The sequence below is a fragment of the Cystoisospora suis genome (assembly GCF_002600585.1).
Source record: "Cystoisospora suis strain Wien I chromosome Unknown contig_4506, whole genome shotgun sequence".
Classification (NCBI taxonomy): domain Eukaryota; phylum Apicomplexa; class Conoidasida; order Eucoccidiorida; family Sarcocystidae; genus Cystoisospora; species Cystoisospora suis.
The window spans coordinates 24,717-49,104 of record NW_027157298.1 but is presented as its reverse complement, the minus strand read 5'-3'; the positions used below and the strand labels follow the sequence as shown (position 1 = coordinate 49,104).

The 24,388-nt window shown below is 43.9% G+C and overlaps 6 protein-coding genes across 6 annotated transcripts; 5 read left to right on the top strand and 1 right to left on the bottom strand.

The window, feature by feature from the left end:
• Window positions 1-482: 482 nt before the first annotated feature.
• Window positions 483-4,837, top strand: CSUI_008176 (vacuolar protein sorting-associated protein). The gene is made up of 4 exons (XM_068068312.1): window positions 483-680; window positions 1,502-1,581; window positions 2,565-2,615; window positions 3,491-4,837. The coding sequence occupies exons 1-4, from the start codon at window positions 662-664 to the stop codon at window positions 3,542-3,544; spliced, it is 204 nt and encodes a 67-aa protein (XP_067919719.1). The 5' UTR covers window positions 483-661; the 3' UTR covers window positions 3,545-4,837.
• Window positions 4,838-6,759: 1,922 nt separating this feature from the next.
• On the top strand, window positions 6,760-16,779 carry CSUI_008175 (heat repeat-containing protein; the record flags this gene model as incomplete). The annotated part of the gene is made up of 6 exons (XM_068068311.1): window positions 6,760-9,593; window positions 10,708-11,714; window positions 12,765-13,221; window positions 13,936-14,915; window positions 15,804-16,026; window positions 16,681-16,779. Coding segments are annotated over exons 1-6 (2,853 nt in total), but the record flags the coding sequence as incomplete, so codon positions are not given.
• Window positions 16,780-17,204: 425 nt separating this feature from the next.
• CSUI_008174 (kelch repeat and k+ channel tetramerization domain containing protein) lies at window positions 17,205-21,676 on the top strand. The gene is made up of 4 exons (XM_068068310.1): window positions 17,205-17,314; window positions 17,916-18,104; window positions 18,987-19,227; window positions 20,479-21,676. The coding sequence occupies exons 1-3, from the start codon at window positions 17,276-17,278 to the stop codon at window positions 19,116-19,118; spliced, it is 360 nt and encodes a 119-aa protein (XP_067919717.1). The 5' UTR covers window positions 17,205-17,275; the 3' UTR covers window positions 19,119-19,227; window positions 20,479-21,676.
• Window positions 21,677-21,807: 131 nt separating this feature from the next.
• On the bottom strand, window positions 21,808-23,315 carry CSUI_008172 (uncharacterized protein; the record flags this gene model as incomplete). Its single annotated transcript, XM_068068308.1, has 2 exons — window positions 21,808-22,179; window positions 22,932-23,315. 2 exons carry the CDS (start codon window positions 23,313-23,315, stop codon window positions 21,808-21,810), a joined length of 756 nt encoding a protein of 251 aa, XP_067919715.1.
• Window positions 21,814-22,258, top strand: CSUI_008173 (uncharacterized protein; the record flags this gene model as incomplete). The annotated part of the gene is made up of 1 exon (XM_068068309.1): window positions 21,814-22,258. A coding segment is annotated over one exon (186 nt), but the record flags the coding sequence as incomplete, so codon positions are not given.
• Window positions 22,374-24,385, top strand: CSUI_008171 (uncharacterized protein). The gene is made up of 2 exons (XM_068068307.1): window positions 22,374-23,335; window positions 24,151-24,385. Exon 1 carries the CDS (start codon window positions 22,568-22,570, stop codon window positions 22,799-22,801), a length of 234 nt encoding a protein of 77 aa, XP_067919714.1. The 5' UTR covers window positions 22,374-22,567; the 3' UTR covers window positions 22,802-23,335; window positions 24,151-24,385.
• Window positions 24,386-24,388: the final 3 nt, after the last annotated feature.

Sequence of the window (24,388 nt, the reverse complement as noted above, 5' to 3'; positions counted from 1 at the left end):
ATGCGTCTCGCTCCTAATTCCTTTCTGCCTACCTACCTCATGGCTCCCTCCTTCCCTCCGTACGTCTCCGCATGTTAGGCAATCTTCTTCAATTCGTACGAAGGTGCGTGATCCCTCACTTCAGTCCAATACAAAGTCCACCTTCATCTGTGGAAGGGGCAGCGCGAGACAGAGACAAGAGAAAGAAGAAAACGGAGAACGAAGAAGAAGAAAGAAAGTATAGAGATGTCTTTTCCGTCTGTCCTAGCTAGCATAAGAGCATTTACTTCAGAAAGTGTAAGAGATAAGAGTAGATGCGGCTACACTCGCACGACAGACAAGACATCATGCGAATCGATAGAAAGTCATCTCCTTCTTTTTAGACAAGAGAAAGACCCCTTTCTGAAGTGTATATACATCATTGTCATCTTTCTGTCCCACTCCTCTTTTTCTTCTCCTACCTCGTCGCTTCTTTACAGATCGACACGAAGACCAAACGTTTTCCCATCTTTTCCTTTCTTTCTTTCATTCTTTTTCCTTCTTCTTCTCCTCCTCTTGTTCCTTGCGTAGCTTTTCGGGTGCAGATATATCAGTAGTAGTGAGAGACGCCCTGTTCGAACCTCTACGGAGGTGCCGTACAGCTACCCACTTCAAGAGAGTTCTACACAAAGGCAGATTCTGGATGTCTCCTTGCTCTCCCTGTAAGCTAGCTACGTCTCCTCTTCTCCTCCTGTTTCATGTGTGTCTTAGCTTTTCTTTTACTTTCTTCTCCTATACTTCTTCTATCTAATCTCTTTCCTGTCTGGAGTGGTCCTACATAGGTTCATACAAAGGTTCATACATACATATCCATCAAACATAGGTATCCTAACATCTCTCTCCTCGCCTTCTTCCTCAGATACCATCTATCTATCTGTAGATGCATCTACCTTTCCTTCTCTCAGAATGAAGAGAAAGGAGAGTGATGCTTCACTTTTCTTCATATCATCCTCACGTGCATGACACCTTTCTCTATTTCCTCCTCTATCTCTCTTCCGTCTTTGAAGTTCATAGAAGGGAGTAGAGAGACGAAGAAGAAGACAAAATGCTTTTTCTCATGTCCACCACAAGAAAGAAGATTCTCGATATGATAGACAACTGCAACCTTGACTCAGAAATCTCCCGCATAGCGAATGTATGAAGACTTGAATGAGGCTACAAAGTCTTTGAATCACTACAGACTGAAGCCGAGTGTAGAGATAGGCTTCAAGCAGTCTACGGCAGATGGAGACATAGATAGATTAAGCATCGATAGATAGATAGATATAGAGCAAAGATAGATAGACAGATAGATTAAGAGTGGGTAGATAAATAGATAGAAAAGTTAGATAGATAGATAGATAGATAGGTAGATAGATCCAGATAGCTATGTCCCTCTAAAGATAGATGGTGAGTATAGAGAGACTTGTTTGTCTCCGTCTGTGGTGTGTTGTTGTATTTTTCTTCGTTTCTCTCGCCTTTTACCTTCCCGCCCGTATATAAGCCGACCCAGATGTGACGAAACAAGAGATGAGCCTTATGGAGGTTCCGCCTGATCATCTTCTGCCTCCTGACCTTACAATGGTATGAGAGAAGCAAGAGGGGACTCTTGAAGAGATTCAGCCGCTTAACTTCTTCTGCTCGCTCTCTTCAATAGATGAAGAAAACATCTTGAATTAACACATATCAGGGGATTCTGTCAGAAATTCTGTCTTGTTGGTCTCTATTTTTCTTCTTTTCCGTCTTTTCTTTCTTGCGAGGAAAATAACTACAAGATAACATACACACCCTGAAGAGTATGGAATTTTCTGTTCTTCTTTTTATGGACTTGTTTGGTTTCTTTAGATCTCTTATATATAGATCGTTAAATAGAAGAGCTTTTCTTTATCTCTTACTCTTCCACTGTAGAAAAGAAGGACGTGATGGTCTCCCGTCATGTATCTGTCGTGTCTCTTAGAGATCTATCATGTCTCTCTTGGGCCAAGTGTATATCCATCTATCTATCTCTTCATTTATATAGCCATCTACCTGTCCATCTCCAATCTATCTACCTACCGTTCATCTGTCTAGCTATCTCTTGTCTCTATCTATCTACCTACCGTTACTGCATATATCTGTTTATCTATCTCTAGTCTCTATATATATATGTATCGCTTATGTATATCTTGGTGTATTTCGTATACATAGAGAAAGATGAGGAGCACATCTGAGGACAGATTTCTTTACTTTGCATTTTCTCCAAAATGAAGTCTCAGTGTATCGATTCTCCTGTCCTTCGCCCCTTCTCCTCTTCTTCACTTCACTCGGTCTCTCCTCTACATCTCTCACATACTTCTTTTTTCTTCTTCGTTCTTCTTGAAGGCACCCCAGTTGAGAGAGGCCTTGCCCCGTCTCTATCATTGTGTCGTTCTTTTCTTCTTTCTATGACCTGGGCGTCTCCCCGGGAAGAAGAAGAAAAGAGAGGGGAGAACAAGAGAAAAGATGGAGAAGAAGAAGAAAGAAGAAAGATGGTAGTCGTTACGTACGTCTTGGGTATGCTTTTGTTGTTTCTGCATGCGGTGATCCAGGGAGACTTCACAGCCGTCCTACGGAATGCCAGGCCATCTGTCAGTAAAGAGGTAAGAAAGAGAAAGAAAGAAACCATTGATACCTCTCTTGTCTTTCTATTCTTTTCTTCTTGTTCTTCTTCTCTTCACTTTCCCTCATTTTGATAGAGGTAGGAGACAAGAGAGACAGTCGCAATAGACGAGAGAAGAAAGAAGATTTCTATCTTATCCACACTTTCCGTCCCAAGCTGCTCCTCTCCTTCATTCGTTTGAAGGTAATATATCGTCTATTCTTACTCTTCTTCTCACTTGTAGCTAGCGCATGTCTACTGACTGTTGGGTCTTCATGAACTCAGGACTTCCATCTTCTCTGATCTATCCGTAGTTAATCTTCACTCTGTCTATAGGCGTCCATCTTACGAGTAAGGCAGCATGTCTTTCTTGTTTCTCTCTCTTTTCTTTCTTGTCTATTCTTTATGCTTTCTACTTCCTAAGAGTTCTTCGGAAGGCCCGTCGCTTCTCAGTCAGTTTCTTCTCTTTCTTCTTCTTCTTCTCTTCTACGTCACGTCTTTCCGCTAGGTATCTCCCTGCTGTAAATGCACTTGACAACGTTTCTATACGATTCTCAAGATCTTTCCTCTCAGACTTTGTATCGCAATTACATAAAGAAGAAGAAGAAGTTAGGTGTGTATGAAACGCGTTACACTCTCTCACGATACAGGGTAAACGTAGAAAGTCTAAAGGTGCATATTAATCTACAGGCTGCATATATTTATATCTATCTATATATGCATGTACTAGTATATGAATATGTGTATGTATGTGTATGGATTTGACTGAGTGAAGCTCGTTCGTTGGTCATGTATAGAAAGAAGGAGAGAGAGAGAAGGTAGATTCTGCTTGTTCTCGTTTGTCTTCTTCTTCTTCTTCGTTTTCTCGTTGCGTAGGACATTCGTAAACATGAGGAATGGACGCGACAGTATGGAGTAGAAGGCCACTGAAAATAACTGAGATAAAGGAAGACAAAAGAAGAAGAGGAAGAAGGAACACGATTCCTGCCGTACATTCATATCTCTTTATGTACACGTATACGCCTGTTGCTTTTCTTCTTGTACATCTGTCTTCTCTAATCCGGGGAAGGCTGTAAAGCATAAGAAAGCTTCATACAGCTCATTCTCTTCTGTGAACTGAAGAACGCAAGAAATCGACTTTCTGGCAAAGGCAAGAGAAGAAAGGAAGAAAGAAAGAAAGCAAAAAAGAAAGAGATAGCTAGACTTGTGTGAGGTGGAATGTAGTTGTTGACTGTCTCCTTATGCTTCTCGCCTCTTGAATGAAGTAGAAACGGAGAACTACGGAGTTGAAGAAAAAAAGGGAGAGGAAGTTCTACCCTCATGATGGAAAGAAGGAGACGAGACGGCACAAGAAGAAGAGTGATGTCTGTTTCGCTCTTGTTCGTATCCACGAAGTGAGAGACAGGGAGACACGATGGATCGTTCCAGCTAGCTAGCTTTCTCACTGTGAATGATAGAGCACCTGAAGGAATGAATGAACGGGAAGATAAACTTATCTCACATACAAAGGACATTGTGCACTTAGCTGAAATCTGCTGCTTACCTTAGGACGAGGAAGAGGAAGAGGAGGAGGAGGTACTACAGGTGTATTTCTTATGAGTAATTGAGCTCTGACTAGACCTCGAAATGTCTCTTCTTTCCGACCCTTCATAGGGGGTATATCCGTAGATTCCACCTACCTTCGTCTACATCTCTTACACACGTACAAAATATCTCCTCAAAACACAACAGGACAAGGAGAGAAGGGCATACGGAGGTGCGTCAGTAGAGAGCCTAGGGCGTCAGGAGAACGGGAAAGTTCGTGAAGCTCTTAACGAAGCAGTATCGACGGAGTTTTCGAATCTAAGAAGACTTCCATGGTCTTTCTTCATGTGTATGCACATTCTCATAGAAGAAGGAAAGGGAGAGACTTTTTTCAATGAAGCTTGAGGTCTCTATCCATTCTTCTCAATATTCAAGATGGAAACTCGATCTTGCAACGGAGAAGGAGTGTATCGATACACACACACGTCACCTCAGGTGATAAGATACTACACTGCATGCATGCGGAGGAGTCGCCTTTGCAGTAGTGACGGAAAGATAGATCCACCGGTAAGGGCGATACCCTGAAGGGCTTGAGGTGACCTTAGCATGAGGAGGACCTTGGAGAAACACTCGAGTGACCTTTCTTTCTTGTATATCTTGACAACGATGTATCACGTGGTTCCTTGACCCAGAGAAGGAAATGAACTGCGGAAAGCTCTTCACGCTTGTCTTTTCGGGTGAGAAGATGAGAATGGTTAGAAGAAGCATGTACTGGTAAAGCTGTGACAAAGAAAAGAACAGAACCGTGTTGTTCTTCTTCTATGGGTGGATACCCCAGAAATCGGTGTGCTGAATCTGAGTGGAACACCTGGGACTGCAGGACAGGTGTACATACACCTCAACATGACGTACGGTGAAGCTCTGTATTAGAGAAACGAAAGAGAATGAAAAGCGAGGGGTTATGCATCGAGAAACTAAGAAAACTCCTGTCTTGCTAGAGAGCCCCGGCCGTAGTTATCACCTTATTGCAGACGGCTCACAGCATCTTTCTACCACCTCACCGCTCGTAAGCCGACCGGGGTGCTCCTCTACACCATAAGAAGATAGGCCTCGTAATCATAAGAAAAGACAACGCTCATCGGCAGAATGCCGAGCTCTCTTCACGAGTACCTATTCCTTCTTTAGAAGCATGAATCCTGTCGCAACAGTAGAAGACCTCTTAGGTGGCCGTTCAGGGCGCTGTGAGGGTGCGTAGGGGGTAGTTGGCTTGCCTCGTACTACCGTCCGTCTTTAGCTTAAAAGAGATGAAAAAGCAGATGTGAGCATTCTTGTTGAAAATTATCTCCTGCTTTTCGAGTTCAAAAAGGCATCACAACTACCAGGCAGTGATGGATGGGAAGGCGGACATAGAGGTCCTTCTTTCGCACGGGGACTAAGAAGCGTCATGATGTGCCTAGAGGTGTTAGATAGGTAAAAAGAACGGCAAGAAAGTGTGCTTCCCCCGCTCTCTAGCCTAGGAAGAAGTCATCTTTTGTCAACAGGAGAATCCATGCTTTGGAGAGTCGACCAGTCTCCTGAAAAAGAACCCCTCAGGGGGGCAAGGCCGCCAGAGTGACGGAGGTATCCGGGTGTACTTCTTCATTTATCCATCTTGATTCGAATTTCTTTCCATCATAGTTAGATGCGATTGTTCTCTCGAGGACAAGACGAGGAGGGAAGGTGCTATTGGTACCCATTACTACTACTGTGACCTTGTGCAACACCTCAGCTCATGGTGTTCCTTGTGAATGAAGTTTGACCATTACTCCCTCACTCTCCGACTCCTCCCGGCAGATCCAGCCCGAAGAGCTCGAACGTGCCTTTCAGAAAGCTACCTGTGTTCGTATAGACTTAAGATGTCTTCTTACTCTAAACCTAGAGCAGCGTGCGAAGACCTGTCGCTGCGACTATCGCGTAGGGGATTACCGGCTTGGTATCCTTGTCGAGTGCAGGTGCGGTTGGTGCCTACACAGGCATAAAGGAAGAGCTGCGATTCGCACAACTGGTATAGATGATGAACGGAGTCCTCGGACTTACGGGAGAACGCAAGAAAGTGGAATGTCTATCTACGAAACAAGACATAACACGAAGTCCGTCCGTCACTCCTGTCTTTGCTTTTCAAAGGGGGAGAGCCGGGCGAGCGGTCGGGTGCGATGATTCGACATCTTAGTGGATCGTGTGTATCTAGTCTCGACTGAAGAGGAGAAGTTGCGTAGTTAGATCTGAAGTCAAGTATAGAACTATTAGGGTGCATGTGTTGTTCAGCCCATTGTGATGGCGAGTGAATAAGAGAGGGATTTTCATCTTAAAGAGCTAGATTGATTCGTGGAAGAAGGATTTGCAGATACACCGGGGAATGAAAGGAAGGAATGGCGAGAAAAGTCGTTCACGACAGCAGCCTTTTCAGCGGCCAAGTCGTGGTTTGACGTGCTAGGTTGTTGCGTTTATGAACAAGCGTCGCGTTCCTTCTTTACGTCAGTGGTAGTCGTAGTAGTAGGAGCATGTGCGAAGAACGAACGATGGCCTAGAGGGTTTTTCGCAAGACGAAGGAGGCTGCGTGTCGGGCTATTGCTGGCGCTGTTGCCTTTTTCTCTTTAACACGGAGAATCGTTTGCATTTGTACTGTCTTCCTGTGAGAAGAATCTCTCATGGGTTTTCTTGCCCAAGAGATAGCAAAGATGACAGGAAGAAGAAGAGAAGGAGATAAGGAGGCAGCAGTAGGCAGCGAACTTTCTGCTGGTCTAGAAAGCTTCACCCAACCACGGTTCACTTTGCTGAACCGTATTGAAGAGACGCGGGAAACTGAGAGGAAAAGTCTCTGAAGAAAAGAATCTTCTTGAAGTCATGCGTTTCGGGTGTATCGGCACCCTAGAAGGGATTTTGTCTGCGGCATCGGGTTCGCTGGGTTGTTTTCCGCTGTCGTTTCTCCCTTTGTTCTCTCTCCTTGAGAAAACGGCTCTTTTCAAGAAAGAATAGGTTTTCTCATCTCTCCTTTCTCATATTCTCTTCCCTGCATGTCGACGTCTCTTTGTGAGCTGATAAATCACCTCTTCTGGGAGAAACCTGGTCCTGTGTTTCTTCAGTCCCGTCCAGTGATCGTCCCTTTGCAGTCGCATGAGAGATTGACCTCGTTCCGTCCTTCTTCTCTCCTTCTTCCGTCCTTTCACGTTACTCTTCTTTGCGTTTCTTTATTCTCTCTTTCTAACTCTCTCTTTTGAATCTAGTCGTGGAGTCTTCCATTCTATCTCAGTCCGCGGGCGGCGGGAGTGGCCGTTGTCTTTTTCTTGTGGAACACAACTCCGGCAAAAGTTGTTGGTACGTGTGTCTTCTCATCACCTTTCATGCGTTTCTCTGTCTCCTTCTTTCTCTCCTTTTTCTTCAATACCTAGCCTTCGTTCAAATCTACTCCGAAACACTCGATCTTCCACTTGTCATGAGGCAGATCCCTCGGTACTCGAGAAGGAAGGGAACTTCTCTCTATCTCTCTTTCTATCCCACACACGAGGTCGCAGAGTCTTTCTTTTGTCCTCATCTTGTCTCTTCTTGTCTCTGGTGTCTTCTCGTTATTCTTTCTCTTGTACAGGAGGGGAGAAATCTCCTCCATTGATTCTTTCCCTTCACGTTCAGTTTTAACTCTCCTCTCTCTTTCTCGGTTAAGCTTCGAGTTCTTCGCATTTCTCTTCTTTCCTTCGTCGTCGGCTCCACTAGACTCAGTCTCTTCTGCCTCTTTCTTCCCTAACTCTCGTTTTTCGTTTGTACCTCTTCTCTTCCCATGAGTAGTTTTCTTTCTTTCTTCCCTTCTTCTCTCTTTTCAAACATCTTCTTCTCTTCAAAAAGAAAAGAGTTCACTGAGCTCTCGAGCTTTACACCTTCAGTCACCCCCGCGGCGTTTGTCTTCGATCGGACGACAGGTCGAAGTCTACTGACGGAGTGTATCGACACTGAGGCGTCTGAGAGAAAGGAGAGATCTAGAAGAAAACAGGAGATTTCTATATCGGTCGATGATCTCGTACGCCTGACCTCGTCGGAGCTTCTCTTGAAAAGTTAAAAGAGAGATTTATTTACTCCTCCTTTCAGCCCCCCAGTGTAGTCAGATCCTTTCTTCTCACTCTTTCTTGTCTTTATGCTTCTTTCCTTTGCTTTCTGTTTCTTTTTCTTCATTTCTTTCAAATGAAGAGCTTCTTGATCCACGTCTCTCTTCTTCTTTACCTTCCATCCCTGGGGAAGAATAACGTCCTACAAGGAGGCGCAGAGAGGAGAAGTCTGGCGTTGCTAAAAGCCCTCCGCGAGCCAAGAAGGGAATGAGCGAAAGACTTCTTTACGTGACTGCATATCTTTCTCCTTCTTCTTCTCCTCTCCCCCCCCGTCTCCTTTTCTCTTTCTCTCCATACAGAGCCATAACTACCGAATAGAACACGACACTACCTTCAGCTATCTAACTCAACTCTTCTCTCTTTCTTTCTTTTCAAAACTGAAGTGGAATACTACTAAGCCTGCCGTTATCTCGAAGGAGAAAAGGAACAAGAGAGAAAGAGGAAAAAGAAGAAAAGTTCTCTAGAGGAGGGAGATGAAAAGGTCTGCTTTCTGCGTGGGGGAGATCTCCATGTGAATGCTTGCTTTTTCGTCGGTCTTCTTGTTTTCATTCTATCTTGACGTCGTTCTTATCATCTCTTCTTCTCTTCTCTCTTTTCTCTATCTTCTCTCTCTCTACATGTCTTCCATTTATTCTTCTTCTTTCGCATCTCTCACGCAGAAAGACCATCTTCGTCAAGGACCATCTCTTTCATAACTTGACAGAAGAAAGAAAGAGAGAAAGAAAGAACTCCAGAGACACTATCTCTTTTCTTTGTTTCTTTTCCTGCCTCCTCATCTGCCTGTCTATTGTTTTACTTACATCTTTTCTTCACTTTCTTCACCTTTCCTTATTGCTCTTCTTCCACTTCGCTTCTCTTTCTTTCATTCTCCTTGTACCTTCATTCTTCTCTTCTTTCCTGTCGTTCGTTCCTTCTTTCCTCTCTTCTTCTTCTACCCCGCAACTTCCCTTTCAGGTTTAACTTGCTATGGAGGCTTGAAGACATACCTGGGACGAGGGTATTGTAGAATAGATTCTCCTCCCTGAAACAAGAAGAAGAAGAGAAGCTCTTTCTCATCTTTCTCATCTTTCTCTTGTTCACTTCTGCTAAAGACACACACAGTTCCGCAAAACAATTTCTCCTTTTCTCTTCGTTTTCGTTCTCTTCTTTCTCTTCCGTCAGAGAAGAACAGTTGCTTTCTTCCTCTTCTTCTCTTTTTTCTCCTTATCTTTCTTTCTCTTTTTAAACAAATAACGATGGCAGAACATCTCGCTTTCCTAGAGGAAGAGCTCCTCGGCCTTCCTGATACACCCCCTGCGTTCAAACCCTCACAAGCACAGCAGGTATGGAAAAATATATACAGCTATCTATATCTATCTATCTTTAATCCATCTATCTATCTATCTTCAATCTATTCATCTTTAGTCTATCTATCTATCTATATTCAATTTGTGTATGTCTTTCCTTTGTGTAGTAGTGCGTTGTCTACCTCTTATGAGCTTTATTCTTCTTCTTCGAGCGTGCCTTCCTCATATCATTCCTTCTATCATTCTGGTTCTCCTCGTTTTTGCGATCATACGCAACTGCTCAACTGGGATACTTTTAGATAGCCACTTTCTCTCAGAGTGCTCCAACAATGAAATAGCAGCAGTAGCAGTTCTGAAGTATAGATGGGAAGGGCTGGACGGGGAGAAAGAAGAAAGAGGAAGGGATGTAAAGAAGCTAATGTGTAGCTACACTTCAAGTCCATGTGTAGAGAGAGGAAAGAGGAAAAGAGCTGAAGGAAAGAAAGAAGATACACCACTCATACAATTTCTTTAGCCTAAGAGATATAGAGACCTCGGAGTAAGCCTATACATACAACGTGTGTAGACAGCATCGTTAGCATTCGTGCTCTCATAGACAACCCTTATATAGAAGATATCTAGTCTATACGTGTATATATATCTATATGTGTGTCATTTATGCCCGATGTCGAACTGACTGGGAAAGAGGCGCCAGAGGAACTTCTTCTCTTGGGCCTCTTCTTTCTCTCCTTCTTTCTTGTGTCTTGACCGAGTGTGGCTTTATCTTTCTTCTGCTAGAGGAGGTTTTTCTCATTGAGAAAGAGGTAGAGTCTTCCCACAGTTGCTCTCTCTATGCTCGTAGAAGCTTTGAGAAAGATCCACCTTTCTCGGGTGTATGTACACCGTTCCCGCGTCCCCCATCGGGTGTATATACACTGTAAGACCCAGTTGAGGTGTATGTACACCATATGATTGATCTCGGGTGTATGTACACCGCAGAGTCCACTGAGTAGGAGAACTTCTCCCTCACTGGACCCAACAGGATGAACTCTTGAACGTCTTTCTTTTCTTTCCTGTTTTCTCTATCCAAGTGTCTCTTTCATTCTTTTCTTCTTTTTTCTCCTTTTCTCTTTTTGTCTTTTCTCTTCTTTGCTTCTCCGTTGTTTCTCAGGCAGCAGCATTATCCCGTCTCTCATGGGTTTGTGCAGCTATGGGGCCATCCAATACACGGCATCTTCTTCTTCCTTTCCTTTATTCTTATCAGCAGTCTATACGGCATTGCGACGAGCTTTTATCTATTCTTGCAGCTCAATGGAGAGCCGTGGCGCGAGGTGTATGCGGACCTAAGAACGCTAGTAAAGTATCTTCTTCTCTCGGTCGACAGCACGGCTCACGTCCTTCTATCAATCATAATACGTCATCGGTAGGGGGAGGAAGCGTTTCTCGTAGTGGAGGTCATAGTCGTTTCACTTCTTCTTCCTCTTTATCTAAAGGAGAATCTCTAAGTCAGAAAAGTAGGGAAGGTGTCCTTGAGGCATTTGGTTCCATTGTCAAGCCTCTCGAGGAGTTAGCATGCATGGAAGAGAGATGTATACGTGACGAAGCTGTGACCAGTCTTCTTTATCTTCTTCATTTCTTTCCAGATTATCAGACACGTAAACTCTTTGCAAGAAGATATCTCATTCCTTGTGCATGTCGACTAGTCCATCTTGAGGGCTCTTTCTTCTCAAAATGCTCCGCGGCAAAACTCATTCCCGCTCTCTATCCTTTCGCTCCACGAGGGGCCTCGGCTGATGCCAAGATGCAATCGACAGAAGGAGGAGAAGGAGAGACAAACAAGAGAACTCAAAGTCTCTCTTCTCTCTCCAATCCCTCCGGAGAACCCGGCGGAGGCAGTAGTAGCAGTAGTGCGTCATCCGGGGGAGGGACCCGTGAAGGAAGTGGCACTAAAAACATAAACCCTTCAACGACAGGAGGAGGAGGAGCTTCTTCGATGGATGCGAACAGTAGTAGTTGTAGTAGTAATGCCAGTAGTAATAGCCTTCAGAATACCAGTACAACAGAAGGGGCAGGTGGAGAAGCAGGAAGGAGAGCAGGAGGAGACAGTGGGGGTGACGGAGGAGGCCAAGAGCAGCAAGGGAATGGGGGGGTGGAGGTGACGCGTCGTGATCTGAAAGAGTAAGAAAAGCATGGGGAGAACTCAGGCAAGAAGAAGGATGGATGTAGACAGAGTGAGAGGTGGAGGGATACATGAAAAGAGGTAGAATAGATAGGTAGATAGATGGATAGGTGGATAGAAGAGGTACGGACAGATGTGTATGAGGGAGGATAACTGGGGAGTTGTGTTCTTTTATGAAGAGAAGTTGAAGAAAAGAGATAGAGGGGGGATGTGAGGGTTAGTGTTCTTTTCCGTGAGGTCGTCTTTGTCTTTATTATGAGGAACAGAAGTCCGTAGAGCAAGCCATCTCTCATACACCAAGATGATTGACGTCTGGCCTGCTGACGTACAGAGGCACACTGGACCTACATACATACATATATATATATATGTAGCTATACACTGAGAGAGAGAGATCGATGTCGTAGTGGTGGGTAGGGGTGTAGATGTATCTATATTATTGCATGCAGTGCATGTCACCTGTATAGCATTTGTTCACTCTTTCTCAACACTTCTCTTCTTTCTTTGCTGTGAGGACAGTGAAGTTTTTTTCTTGAAAGTCCTTGTGAGCTGTATGGAGAAGATAGACTCGTGCATGCGTTTTCTTTTTCGTCTTCTTTCTCGTTCGATGGAAAGTTCGTATTCCTGTTTTGGATCTCTTTGTATCTTTCACTTACTAAGTAGAATAATAGTTCTCAGGAGTTTGACCCTCGTGGTTCCTTAGTACACCTCCCCTCCTCTGATCATTCTCTTGGCGTATATACACCCAAAAGATGTGTCAGGTGTACATACACCCGAAAGATGTGTGAAGTGTCGTCTGTACACCCGAGCCCTTGAAGAAAAGTCTTCTCTTTTTTTTTATACGTCTCTTTCTTCACCCCTACGAAGTCCCTGAGATACCTACCTTTTCCAATCATAGAGAACCTCTTCGTATCTAGAACTCTCCTTCCTTCCCCCGAGAGTGAGAAGAGACGTCAAGGAAGCATAACACCACTCAATCTCTTTGGCTTCCGTAGAGCTAAAACGCATACCGTTTCTTTCTTTCTTTCTCACTCTTTCTTTCTTTTTAGACTGTTTGAGAAACTTCTTGTGAGTGATGCTCTCCTAGTCAAGCGGGATGCGGCGATCGAGATTCCTTCCTTCATAAGACACTGGCGAAAAGCAAGAGAGTGTCAAGCGTCAGAATCGAAGCCCCAGCATCACCAGCAACACGCGCAGTCTTCTTCTCGAGACGGAGAAGACGGGGGAGAAGGCGCAAGAGCGGGAGATAGTAGTGCTGCAGGAGAGGGAGGGGGGATGACTAGTCCTAGCAGTAGTAGCGGTAACAGCAGTAGCTCGGCGACGAGAATTGGAGAAGAAGAAGAAGAAGGCCGTCATAATTACTTCCATGATGAGAATCTAGGAAGAGGAAAGGACGGGGGAGGAGAAAGAGACGGGGGGTGTGATGTGCTTGGATCTGATCCAGATGAGCTCCCCGAATCCTTCTATTTTCTCCCGGCTCTTAAAAAACTCAGCTCTGATACTATTGTATGTCAACCTCCCTCAAGGATCAATGCTAGCCCTCTCTATACATAGACATAGACAGATAGATATGTAGATGTGTATATATGTAGAGAGATACGTGCATGGGTAGTGATCCAGACGGGTAGGCATGTGCAGAGGTTAGAGGCATTATCTATGTGTGTTGTGTAGATTCAGATAGATAGGTTTCTATTTTGACACCTGGAGAGCATATGTATAGAATGCGACACTTGCGAACATGAGGAAAAGAAGCGACAGTAGACAATCCATACATCTTCATACATGCATGGGGTAGATGTACGTGTTGATCTTCCATACGGGGGCAGGTGGCGATGATCCCCAGCAGTTCTATTATGTAGAGTGTTTTGAATGAATAGATAGGACAAAGATAGATCAACGATACATAGATAATAGATAGGTAAGCTCTTCCTGTTCTATCCAGATAGACAGGTGGTTTCCCTGCTGTCTCTTCTCTATGCCCAAGATCATCTCTGTCTACTCCTCTTCCCGTACACTCTTCTTTCTTTCTCTCTCTCTCTTTCTTTCGTTCGTTGATGTCTCTTTTCTGCTCGAATAGTAGCATGTGTCTACATCTGTTGGTTTGCAAGACAGGCGAAGTGTGTCTTTGTATCTTTATCTGTCCATCTCTCTTATCTTCGAGAGCATCAGACAAGGCTATGGTCCTTCTTTCAATGTCCTCCTTTCTTCTATTCCTTGCAGGATTTTCTTCGTGCCGCAGCTATCTCTTCTCTAATCCAGCTAGCTCTTCTCTTTCCTTCTCCTACCTCAACGTCGACTTCCCCCTCGTCTTCCTCTCCATCTTCTTCTTCTCGCTTTACACCTGCATTAATTCTCCCGTTTCTCTCAGATGCGGTGTCAGACAGTTCTTGGCGTGTTCGAGAGGTCGTTGCGAAGGCTTTACCTCGTCTTATTCCTTTCTTTAAGGCTTATTTATCCTCTCATCTCTATCTTCTTCTACAGCAACTTCTCCGTGACAGTGCCTTACGTGATGTGCGCCAGCAAGCCATCCGTTCCTTAGGAGACATCTCCACCTATCTCTCTCCTGAAGAGGTCACCCAATTCCTTGTTCCTCTTATCCCTATGCTCCTTCAAGAAAACGCGACTTCTCCCCCTTCTTCGACCTCTTTCCAAGGGGGTCTTCTCTCTAATACAGCCACCGCATCTTCTCTCCCCTCAGGAGGCGTGGCGACTCTTCTCCCCAATGCCTCTTCTTCTTCTTCTACCCTCTCCCCTGCTTCTTCTTCGCCAGGAGCAGGAGGGAGTCCTGGGCTATCCAACCCTGCCTCTCAAGCAGGAAGCCCTGCAGGAGGAGGTCTCATGGCATCGAATACAGGCGGAAGTCTCCTATCGAACAATGGGGGTGGGAGCGGATCTCTAGGTAGCACTACTACTACTAATAGTACAACAACAGGAGGCCCATCGACTGCAGGGGGAGGGATAGGAGGAAATCCTTCTCAAGGGGGAGGAGGCGCAGGTGGGGGATTCTATCAACAGGCCGTTCCTGTTGTGGCCCCTCCTACAGCGAATTCTCCGTTAAATACGAATTCGCCTCTTCTTTTACCTGTGCTTGAAGTGGCTTTGCCTGTGGCGAAGCATGCGACCCTCGCAGGAGCGCAGACTATCATCGGCAGTCTCGCGCTTCTCGTGACGCAACGGGAGGAACCTCATGTTCGGATGATGTGAGAAAAGAAGAAGAAGAAGGCAAGAGGGACATCGCTAGGCAAATAGAGCAAAGGAACTCGACAAGAAAAGAAAAGGGGGAGATAGAAGAGAAGTAGAAGAGAATAGAAGGGATAACAATTTTAGTAGTAGGAGTAGTTTTGATAGTAGGAGCAGTAGGAGTGGCTGTAGTCTTGTAGGAGGTGTGGAAGGGTCGGGAGAGGGAAGAGAGAGAAGAAGAGGAGGCAGTAGTGAAGAAACAGAAGAGACGGTGGAGGAGTAGTAGTAGTAGTTGCATTTGTGTCGCGTCGCTTCTTTGAAAGAGATCTTCAGAAAGATGTTTGATAAAGATCAGAATCTCCTGATGCCGTGGGAGGTTGTCTCTCGGGTGTACTAATGACTCGTAGGTGGTGGGAGGAAGTGACTCTTACTATGTAGACAAGAGTCAACACTTCCTTCATCTAGAGGATGATATGAAGAAAGAGCATATGCCTACTCCAATCTCTTTTCAACTACAATCTATCTATGTATCTATCTCTATCTGCCTATGTCTCTCAGATTTATGTATGGATTGTCTATATAGGTGATATCTATAGGCTGTTGTATTCTAGAAGAAAGGGCAGGTGTGAAGATACACATCGATGATGCCTGAAGAGAGTACGACAGACTTAGGCCTAGCTCAAGATCGACTATTATTCTACCGTCGTGTCAGCAGTCGTTTCTCTCCATCTCCCTCTCCGTTTACTTATCTGTGTATTATCTTCATACACAAGACTCTGTCTGCTCTCTCTTGCTCTCTCTCTCTATCTATCTCCTGGATTTACCCCTCTCTTCTTCCTCATCATCTTGTTCTTTTCTCTTTCTGTTTCTTTCGTATATCTCTTCCCCCTCTATCTCTATCATACCAGGCTAGCCCAACAGGCAGGAGATTTCTGCCAGCTCATCGCATCCACGAAGAAGGGCTCCGTAGAGACAGGGGTGGAGCATCCGGAAGCTGTGAAACTAGTAGAAGGTTTATGCTTACCTCTCTCCATGACTTCTCTCACTTCTACACTTCAAGGAGGACAAGGAGGCTCATGGACCCTTCGGGTTGAACTCATGAAACAAATCAGCCCTATCTCCAATGCCTTTGTACGAACTCAACTCCATCTGTCTCCCTCTAATCTACACATCTTCAAGCTATACTTAGTCTCTCTATCTATCTACAATCCATCTATCTATCTTCCATCTGTCTTATCTATATGTGTATGTGTTTGTATGTGTCTTGTGTGTTCTTTCCCTCTGGAAGTGCTAGAGGGGTGGGAGTTTAGTCGCAGTTTTAGTAGTCGTATTAGTATTAGTAGTAGCGAATGGGTCGCTATGCATATTTTCTTTCTGTCTCTCTCTCTCTCTCTCTCATCTCTTCTTCACCCTACGTTCAACATACACATATACCTAGAATGCAAACATGTCTATTATAGACATCCGGAGGGTATGTTTCTTTTCTCTCTCTCTCTCCCTCTTTCGCAGAGATAGGTATCGTATGGAAGAATGGTGTTGGGAACGATCTCTCCCTCTTTGTGTGTTCCCAGTGTATGTACACCTCACTTCGTGCTTGGGCTCTATCACTGAGTCATGCGTGCGTCGCTTTCTTTTCTTTTGCTTCCTTTTTCATGTGTGAAAGATACTTTTCTCTATCGCATCTTACCTTTCTTCCTCTTCTGTCCTAGCCTCCTATTCTTTAAACTTCTCTTCTCTCTCTGTATCTCTATCCTTTCCTTTCTTTCTTTGTGTGTATATCTGTAGGGTTTATCGTTCTTTACTAAGTATCTTCAGAATCTTTATCTCGAAGCTTTCAGCGATCAAGTCTATGATGTACGCGAAGCTGCCGTCGATGCATGCAAGGTAAAGAGATACGACCATCGCAATCCTTTCTTCTTCTCTCTTCTCTCTCTCTTCTACTCTGTCTTTCTTCGCTCTTCTCCCCCTCTTCTTTCTGCTGTCTGGTCTCACATTCATTCTTTCTTTCTCCCCCCCTTCGCTTTTTAAAGAGCAGTCCCTCTGGTGCCTCTCAGGATTTCTAAGAGAAACAGAAGAGAGACTGAAACACAAGCAGGGGCCTATGACTTAGTTGGAAGTCTCCCCCGTCTAGTTAGACTTTTTGAAGAAAGTTTCTCTTCTTTCCTGTCCTCTCTTCAAGACTTCTTCATTCAGCTCACAAATCGATCGATCTCTTCAAAGTGCAAACCTCTTTAATCTATCTGTCTATCTATCTATCTTTAATTTATCTATCTATTTATCTCTATGGGATTGCGTGTGTGCATATGCAGAGGATCGGTTGTATGTGATTGGAGGTACAAGCGGGGAGAGGCTTCGTACAGTCGAGGTGTATGAGCCTCGTATGAACAAGTGGGAGATTCTCCCTTCTGAAATGATAGAGGTAACTCAACAGCTTTTCTCTCAATCTTTCTTTCCTTCTCACTCTTTCTTTCTTTCTCACTCTTTCTTTTCTTGGAGTCTCTACTGTCTCGCTGTGTGTGTCGGGGAGTAGACGTATGGGAAGCAACCTCAAGCAGGGATAAAGAACTATGGGCGCGGCCCCGTGCTCTTCTTCACGTATATCTGGAGAGACATACATATGTATCGTGTACATGTATATTCTCTATACATCTATATAAGATGTATATATAGACCACACTACGGTTTCGACACGCGCCTTAGCCACCTCAGTCTTTCTGTGAGACAACATGTATATCTTTCTATCTCCTTGTGTGTCTCCTCTTCTTTCTCCTTTTTTTGTGTCTCTTGCCTCTACTCTCACCCCTCCTTCTTCCCTACAATTTCCACGCCATCCACACGTGTTGCACCTATCTCCATTCATCTCCACAGCAGCATGATACCCTCTCTCTCTCTCACTCTGCTTCATTATCTCTTCATCGCCTCTTTCCCTCTCTTTACAACCTTCACCCTCTTCGTCTCCCGCCAACCCGTTGTCTCTTCTGTCTCCTTTTCTTCTTCTTTTTCTTTTCGTTCGTGTGTAGGTGCGAAGTGCAGGCAGCGCCGTCTGCAGTGTAGGCCATGTGATCGTCATGGGGGGCATCGATAATCAGAATTCTATACACAGCTCCGTTGAGGTTCTTGACCCACAAACTCAGCGCTGGTCTTTCTTAGCAAACATGGATCAGCCTAGGATGGATTGTGCGGCTGTTGTTGTCTCTGACTCCATTCTTGTAAGTCCACTCTTCTCCGAATATAAGCCGACGCCCAGACAGGAGAGGGGCGGATGGAAGGGAGAGGGAGAACGGGCGATGGTGGAGTGTGAGATGGTTCGTCAAAGATACAGTAATACATATATATAGGTGGAGTCAAGAGACAAGTCCACAGACACATAGATCGATAGATAGATTAAAGATAGATAGATGTTAGTCTTGGAACCCCTCAGGTACATCCTGGCAGTTTATTTCTTAGTTTTTTGCCTGTGTGATCTTTTCTCCTTCTTTCTTTCATTCACTTTCTCGGAGGAGGAGACGTTTCTTAATCACGCATGTCTGAAGGGCTCGGAAGAATGGGACGACGGCTACGTCTCTCAATCGTTCGTCTTATGCCGACGATACCTACGAGTCACTCTCTCCCTACACAGATATAGAGATATACTATACAGATGGTCATATATATATATATCTATATATGTATATATATATATATACATATGTATATCTATATGAAGGAAGCAGGAAGAGACTTTTTCCTCGTTTTGGGGTCGCCATATATGTAGATAATACCAGGGTAAGCCTACATCCAGATATGTATTCATATTCTCACGTATATGTATATGTCTATCTCCTGCGAGTCACACATGTTGTATATATGAATAGGTATGGATATATACGTATGCATCTGCACTCCTACCGGTCTCTTTGTATAGATGCAGATATGCATACCATGTGTGTATCTACTCTGTTGACTCGGTTTCGTCGAATTCTTCGTATCTCTTCTGATCTCTTTTTCTCCCCGGTGTCTTCTTTCTTTCTCTCCGTCTTTCTCTCTTTTTCCTCTCTTTCTCTCACTTTCTTTCCTATCTCTTTTTCTCCCTTTCTTTCTCCCTTGTCTAGGTCACAGGGGGGCAGAATGAAGAAGTTTTATCGGGCTCGGCATTTCTACGTCAGGAGCTGAATGAGTGGACCCCCGGGCCTCCCATGTCCTCCCGACGCTATGGCCATGCGCTTCTCCTGGCTACCCTATGATAGGAAACAGAGAGAGAGCATGAGCAAGAAGAAGAAGAAAGAGATCATGACAGTGAAGGAGAGAGAGAAGATCATCATCATGAAGAAGAAGAAGAGTGATGGAAGTGAAGTACGTGATGATTCGATAGTGGGTTGTTTGCTTATCGATTCAAAATAGTCGGCGAAGGAAAGCAAGAGAAACTACAAGGAAGAAAAAGAAGATCGGGATAATGAAGAGAAAGAGGTGGAGAAGAGAGAGATTTGAAAAGTGTATGAAGAATGGAACTGTCTATGAAAACTCCCACAGATGTATCTAAGAGAGATACACTGTTCGCTCCGTGTCCTATCTGTCGTGAATCTATCTATCTATCTATCTTTAATCTATTTGTCTCTCTCTAGAGTCTCTCTTTGAATCTTCAGTCTGTTGATCTGTCTGTCTATCCATCTTAGATATCTCTCCATGTGTTTCATCGACAGATGTATGACTAGATGAGAAAGACAGAAAGACCAAGATAAGGAGAAAGATAAAGAGGAACGAATGCGGATGCGGGTCGAGACCGTTGTCAGTGGATAAGCATAAGCTTGATGGATGTATGAATAGAAAAAGTGAAGAGAGAGAAAGAGAAGGAGAGAGAGAGAGAAAGGTTGTCGGTGGATGAAGTCAATTTCTATTTAGTCTCCTTTCTTTCTCTCTCTCTCTGAAGTCGTTTTGTTTGAGACTTCTCCGAAGAGGAGCGCCTCTCGATCGATCGTTTCATAGAGAGTCCTAGAGGGCGGGAGGTGGATGGCGTGTACATACACTCCAACTCGATGTTCCTCTCATCAACCAACTAGAGCGATCTATCAATTTTTCATACTCACAAGCACACATATCTCTCCCTATGAGAAAGTAGAAGAGAAAGAGAGAAGAAGGTCTTCTCCTTTTCTTCTTCTTTCTTCTTCTTCTTCTTCTCTTGATTCGTCTTATCGGTTGCTCCTCTGCCTATAGACATACCTCTGTTTACTTGAAGAAGTAGATGATAAATGGTACGGGGTAGAGTGTTTCTAATAGCTTTCTTCGTCTTTCTATCCACATATGTATACCCAAGACAACAGATGATTGAATGTCCCTTCATGAAAGACTTGCGTTGCCGATCCTAATAGATAGCCTTCTATATCACGGAACGGGGAGAGAGTAAAGATGACCTTTCTCTTCGGGTAGCTTCCTATATGTATGTCTATACATATGCAGATACATAGATAGATAGATAGGCGTAATACGCGTGTTCGTCTAAGAGAGAAGACAGAAGAAGACGACCGTTGAAGGAGTTGTCTTCTTCTTCTTCGATCCCTCTTTGGTGGACAAGAGAGAGGCATGTTTTCTTTCTTTTCTTCTCTTCAGCTTGAAGAAGTGCAAGAAGAAAGTCAAACGACACGTCCCTCCTCCACACATTCAAAAGAGAAAGAAATCCTTCTCAAAAAGTCAAACTTTCCATGAAGAAAGATAATAGTGAAGGACCCGTTGACCTCTCTCTGTCTCTCTCGCTCTCCCGACCTTTCACAGAAAGGTTCTTCCTATACACTCACTGGGACTACCACTCATACGTACGTATCTTGAATCCATTTATCTCTATCTATCTATTTATCTATCTATCTATCTTTAATCTATCTATCTATCTTTAATCTATCTATTTATCTGTCTATGTCTATTTATCTGTCTACGTCGAATCAATCTGTCTAGCTATCTTGGATGTATCTTCTTCTTGCCTTGGACTAAAGAAAGAAGGATTCCCTATAGTCGTTCTACAAAAGCGGAATGGCACTTTCAAAATTCTCATTTCTTATCAGACCTCATCTGTATATGCGTACATATAGGGAGAGATAGATAGGTATGTACACTCGAAAGTGCCGTGTATCTCTTTTAGGTGGGTTAAAGGCATATGTATTTGATGTGGCTGTGTAGACAGGGTGTGGAGATATCAATCGATTTCCGAGATCTCTACCCTTCTGAGGTTTGCCCTTTTCTTTATCGACTGAAGAAAAGCTCGTTACGATCTTCATAGGAGATTCGACTGCTGCGTATGTATGTAGGTATTTGTATACATATATAAATACACGAGGGGGCAAAAGATCCAACGGAATCATGGAGTACGAAAAATAAAAAGACATGCATGCGATGTGAATACAAAGAAGACAGAGAACAACGCCATGTGAGAGATCAAGAAAAAGAAGAAGAGCAACAAGAAGAAGATATCGTCTCCGTACTCGATTGGATTGTACACCCTATATCTCAAGAGAAGGAGAGGTTAACTATGCGGTGCGATCCACCATATGCCCTTCAGGGACGTAGGGAGATACATACATACGTTTCTTCCTTAAACCTCTGTGGGTGATATGAGAGGGAGAGGAAAGATACGTCAACACACTGAGCTGTATGAACACCTGCATGTACATACCTGTATAGAGAAAAGGAATTTAGAGACAAGAACCTATCAAGATATGCCTCGGGTGTGGCTCGGCAACACCTCAGCACAACTCATACGGGGCTACATTCATGTGGTATCTACACAGAAACAGATACATATGTATACATATATACCTATATATATATATATATATATATCTGTATGAAACAAATAGTCCATATCTCTCTCAGCCCATTCACATATATATATACATACATACACGTATGTGCATGTACATATATATATATATATATGTGGGGCATGCATTATTTGCCTTTCTTTTTGGGTGGAGGAGGTGCTTTTTTGTTAGGAGGGTCTTTGGAGGTTTTCTTTTTGTCTGCATTATTGGCACGGGAAGAATCTGCGGTGGCATTCGGCGTGGGAGAAGAAGCAGAAGAAGAAGCGAGAAGTTGCTGCGATGCTGAAGGCGGAGGAGGCAGAGGCAAAGGGGGTTTCTGAGACTTGAGGAGTAGATACACCAGAGCATCTGTAGGGACAAGCTGTTCTTCTATGGTCTTGCATGCATCGAGCTCTTCACCTCGATGAACGAGAATCATATCACTAATCTCCACCCCCAGACGTCTTTCGATGGATCTCTCTAACTCTTCCACTCGATCTCCCGACCACATCTCGAAATCCTAAAGATAAGAAGCAGCTCAAACCAGCGAAGAAATCAAGAAAAGACAGACATGGAGATACACTACTTCGAACTTGAACCGTAGAGAGAAGGGAGTACAGATAGTTGTAGGTGTACATACACATTTATATACACATGCACAGAGATATTCTATGCACAGAAACTGTATATATATATATATATCTGTGCATGGGTGTATACCTAAGTATGTGTATAGAGATATATAGAAGAGGGTGGGATATCTGGGAACTGTGCATGCATGCAATTTTCTTGATAGGTGAAGAACATACATGAAAGAAAGAAGATAACTCTTTCTTGTATACTTTGTCTCCTTTCTCTTGAGGAGAAACAAAAGAGAGAGAGTAGTCTGGGTCCCTGATATCTTTCTTATGAAGGAAAGTGAAAAGCTACATAAGCAGAAGAAAAAGGAGAGCTTCCATGCTTGTCTACATGAGTGTGTCTATCTCTTTTCTCTTCTCATTCCTTTCGAATTGAGAAAGAATCGACTCCTTATTCTTTCAGGCATCGCCATCACTGGAGCCCCGACATTTACCGGACATTCTTTTTCTGTCGTATCTTCTTTATCCATCTCCCTTTTTATCTCGCGGGAGAATCGATGCTGACAGGGACAATCGATTTGCACGCATACTCACATCGATTGTCCCTCGTATGTGTATGCCTATGTGAGATGAGTCTGAATGTATTCTATCTACGTCTATCTCTCTTCAATCTATCTATTTAGCTCAAGCTTACGAATGTTTCTCCCGTTTCAGCAAAGACAATGAAGATCCTCGTGGCCATGTGATAAGGGACACTCGTGATATACATCTTTGTATTAGGGACAATCGACTTATACTCTTCGATTCTTTTCTTTAGATCGTAGACAATGCCGTCAGACGTCAGCGTGATATTAGTGGGAAGCACAATGATCTCCCCCTGCTGCTGACTAAGTGAAGCTTTGGAATGAAGAGGATGAGTTCTTTTGCGGGAAGAGGAAGTAGAAGAAGAAGAAAAGATTCCTTTCTCTGCTAAGTATCGCAGTAACATTTGGACGGTCCAGTCGGGCTGAGCCTCTATAGCCACTTCCTTCTTCTCTTCATTCTGATTTGCAGGATTAATGACATAAAGCAGCGTCATTCTTGCGTTCTTGAGAGAAGGTGAGAAAGAAATGAACCGCTTCTTATCTTTCTCTCTCTGACGGAGAAAAAAGAAGGAGAAAGGAAAGCAGAGTGGACGACTGAAGAGGATAAGGGGGGAGTGAAGGAGAACAAGAAGAGGAAGGGGGGGGGCGTGAAGTAGAGATGAAGATCTTAGAGATGAGATTGATAGGTGCCAGTGTTTCTTCATTGATGGTGAAGATGGGCGGTGTGAGTGAAGAGGTCTTGGGAGAAGGAAGGAGTTGTCTAAAGAGAAAGGCAGGAAAGAGAGAAGAATGTGGATAGATAGATAGCATAATGGATAGATAGGCTACGATTTCGATTGATTCATGCAAGAGTGGGTTCTCTATCTCTGATGCTTACCTCACAGATGAAGAAGAGAAGGTAAAGACTACTCATCTAGTTCATCTACAGGATCTATCTCACGTCCTACACTCCCCCTCTAAAGCCGTACAGCATACATGACGTCTACACACAAGGAGACTCTTCAGTCATCACGTAGAAAGAACCCATCGAGCCAGAAGAAATACATACACATATGTGCACCTATATATAGACGTGTCTCTCTCTCCCTCTTGCTATGTATGTGTATATACAGTGTGTATGTACGTAAGTACAGAGTCTATGCGTGCGGGTAGGTTTCCACGGTGACTTATAGGAAGTCTTTGAGTTCTCCTGCCCCCCGATGAAACTCCTCTAAATACAAGAAGATCTTAACTCGTATATGCCGTCTCGTTTTTTCCTACATGCATGGACCGCGTCTCCCCCTCGAGAGTCTCTTCTCTTCTTTTTCTTTCTCTCTTTTCTTCCTTCAGTTTATGTGACTGGCGCCTCGTAAGAACGGTGGAGAGAAAGAGAAAGAAAGACAGAGAGATAGGAGAAAAGATTCTAAGAGAATGGATGTGTCTCTCATCTAAAAGAAACAAGAATGAAGAAGTTTCCTGAGAAGGAAAGAAGCCGTCTCACCTACCTTGACAACACGACGCGGAAAAGATCAGGAGAATGTCTACTAGATCAACGTTGCGTGTTACTTTCTTCTTCTCTTTCTTTCTC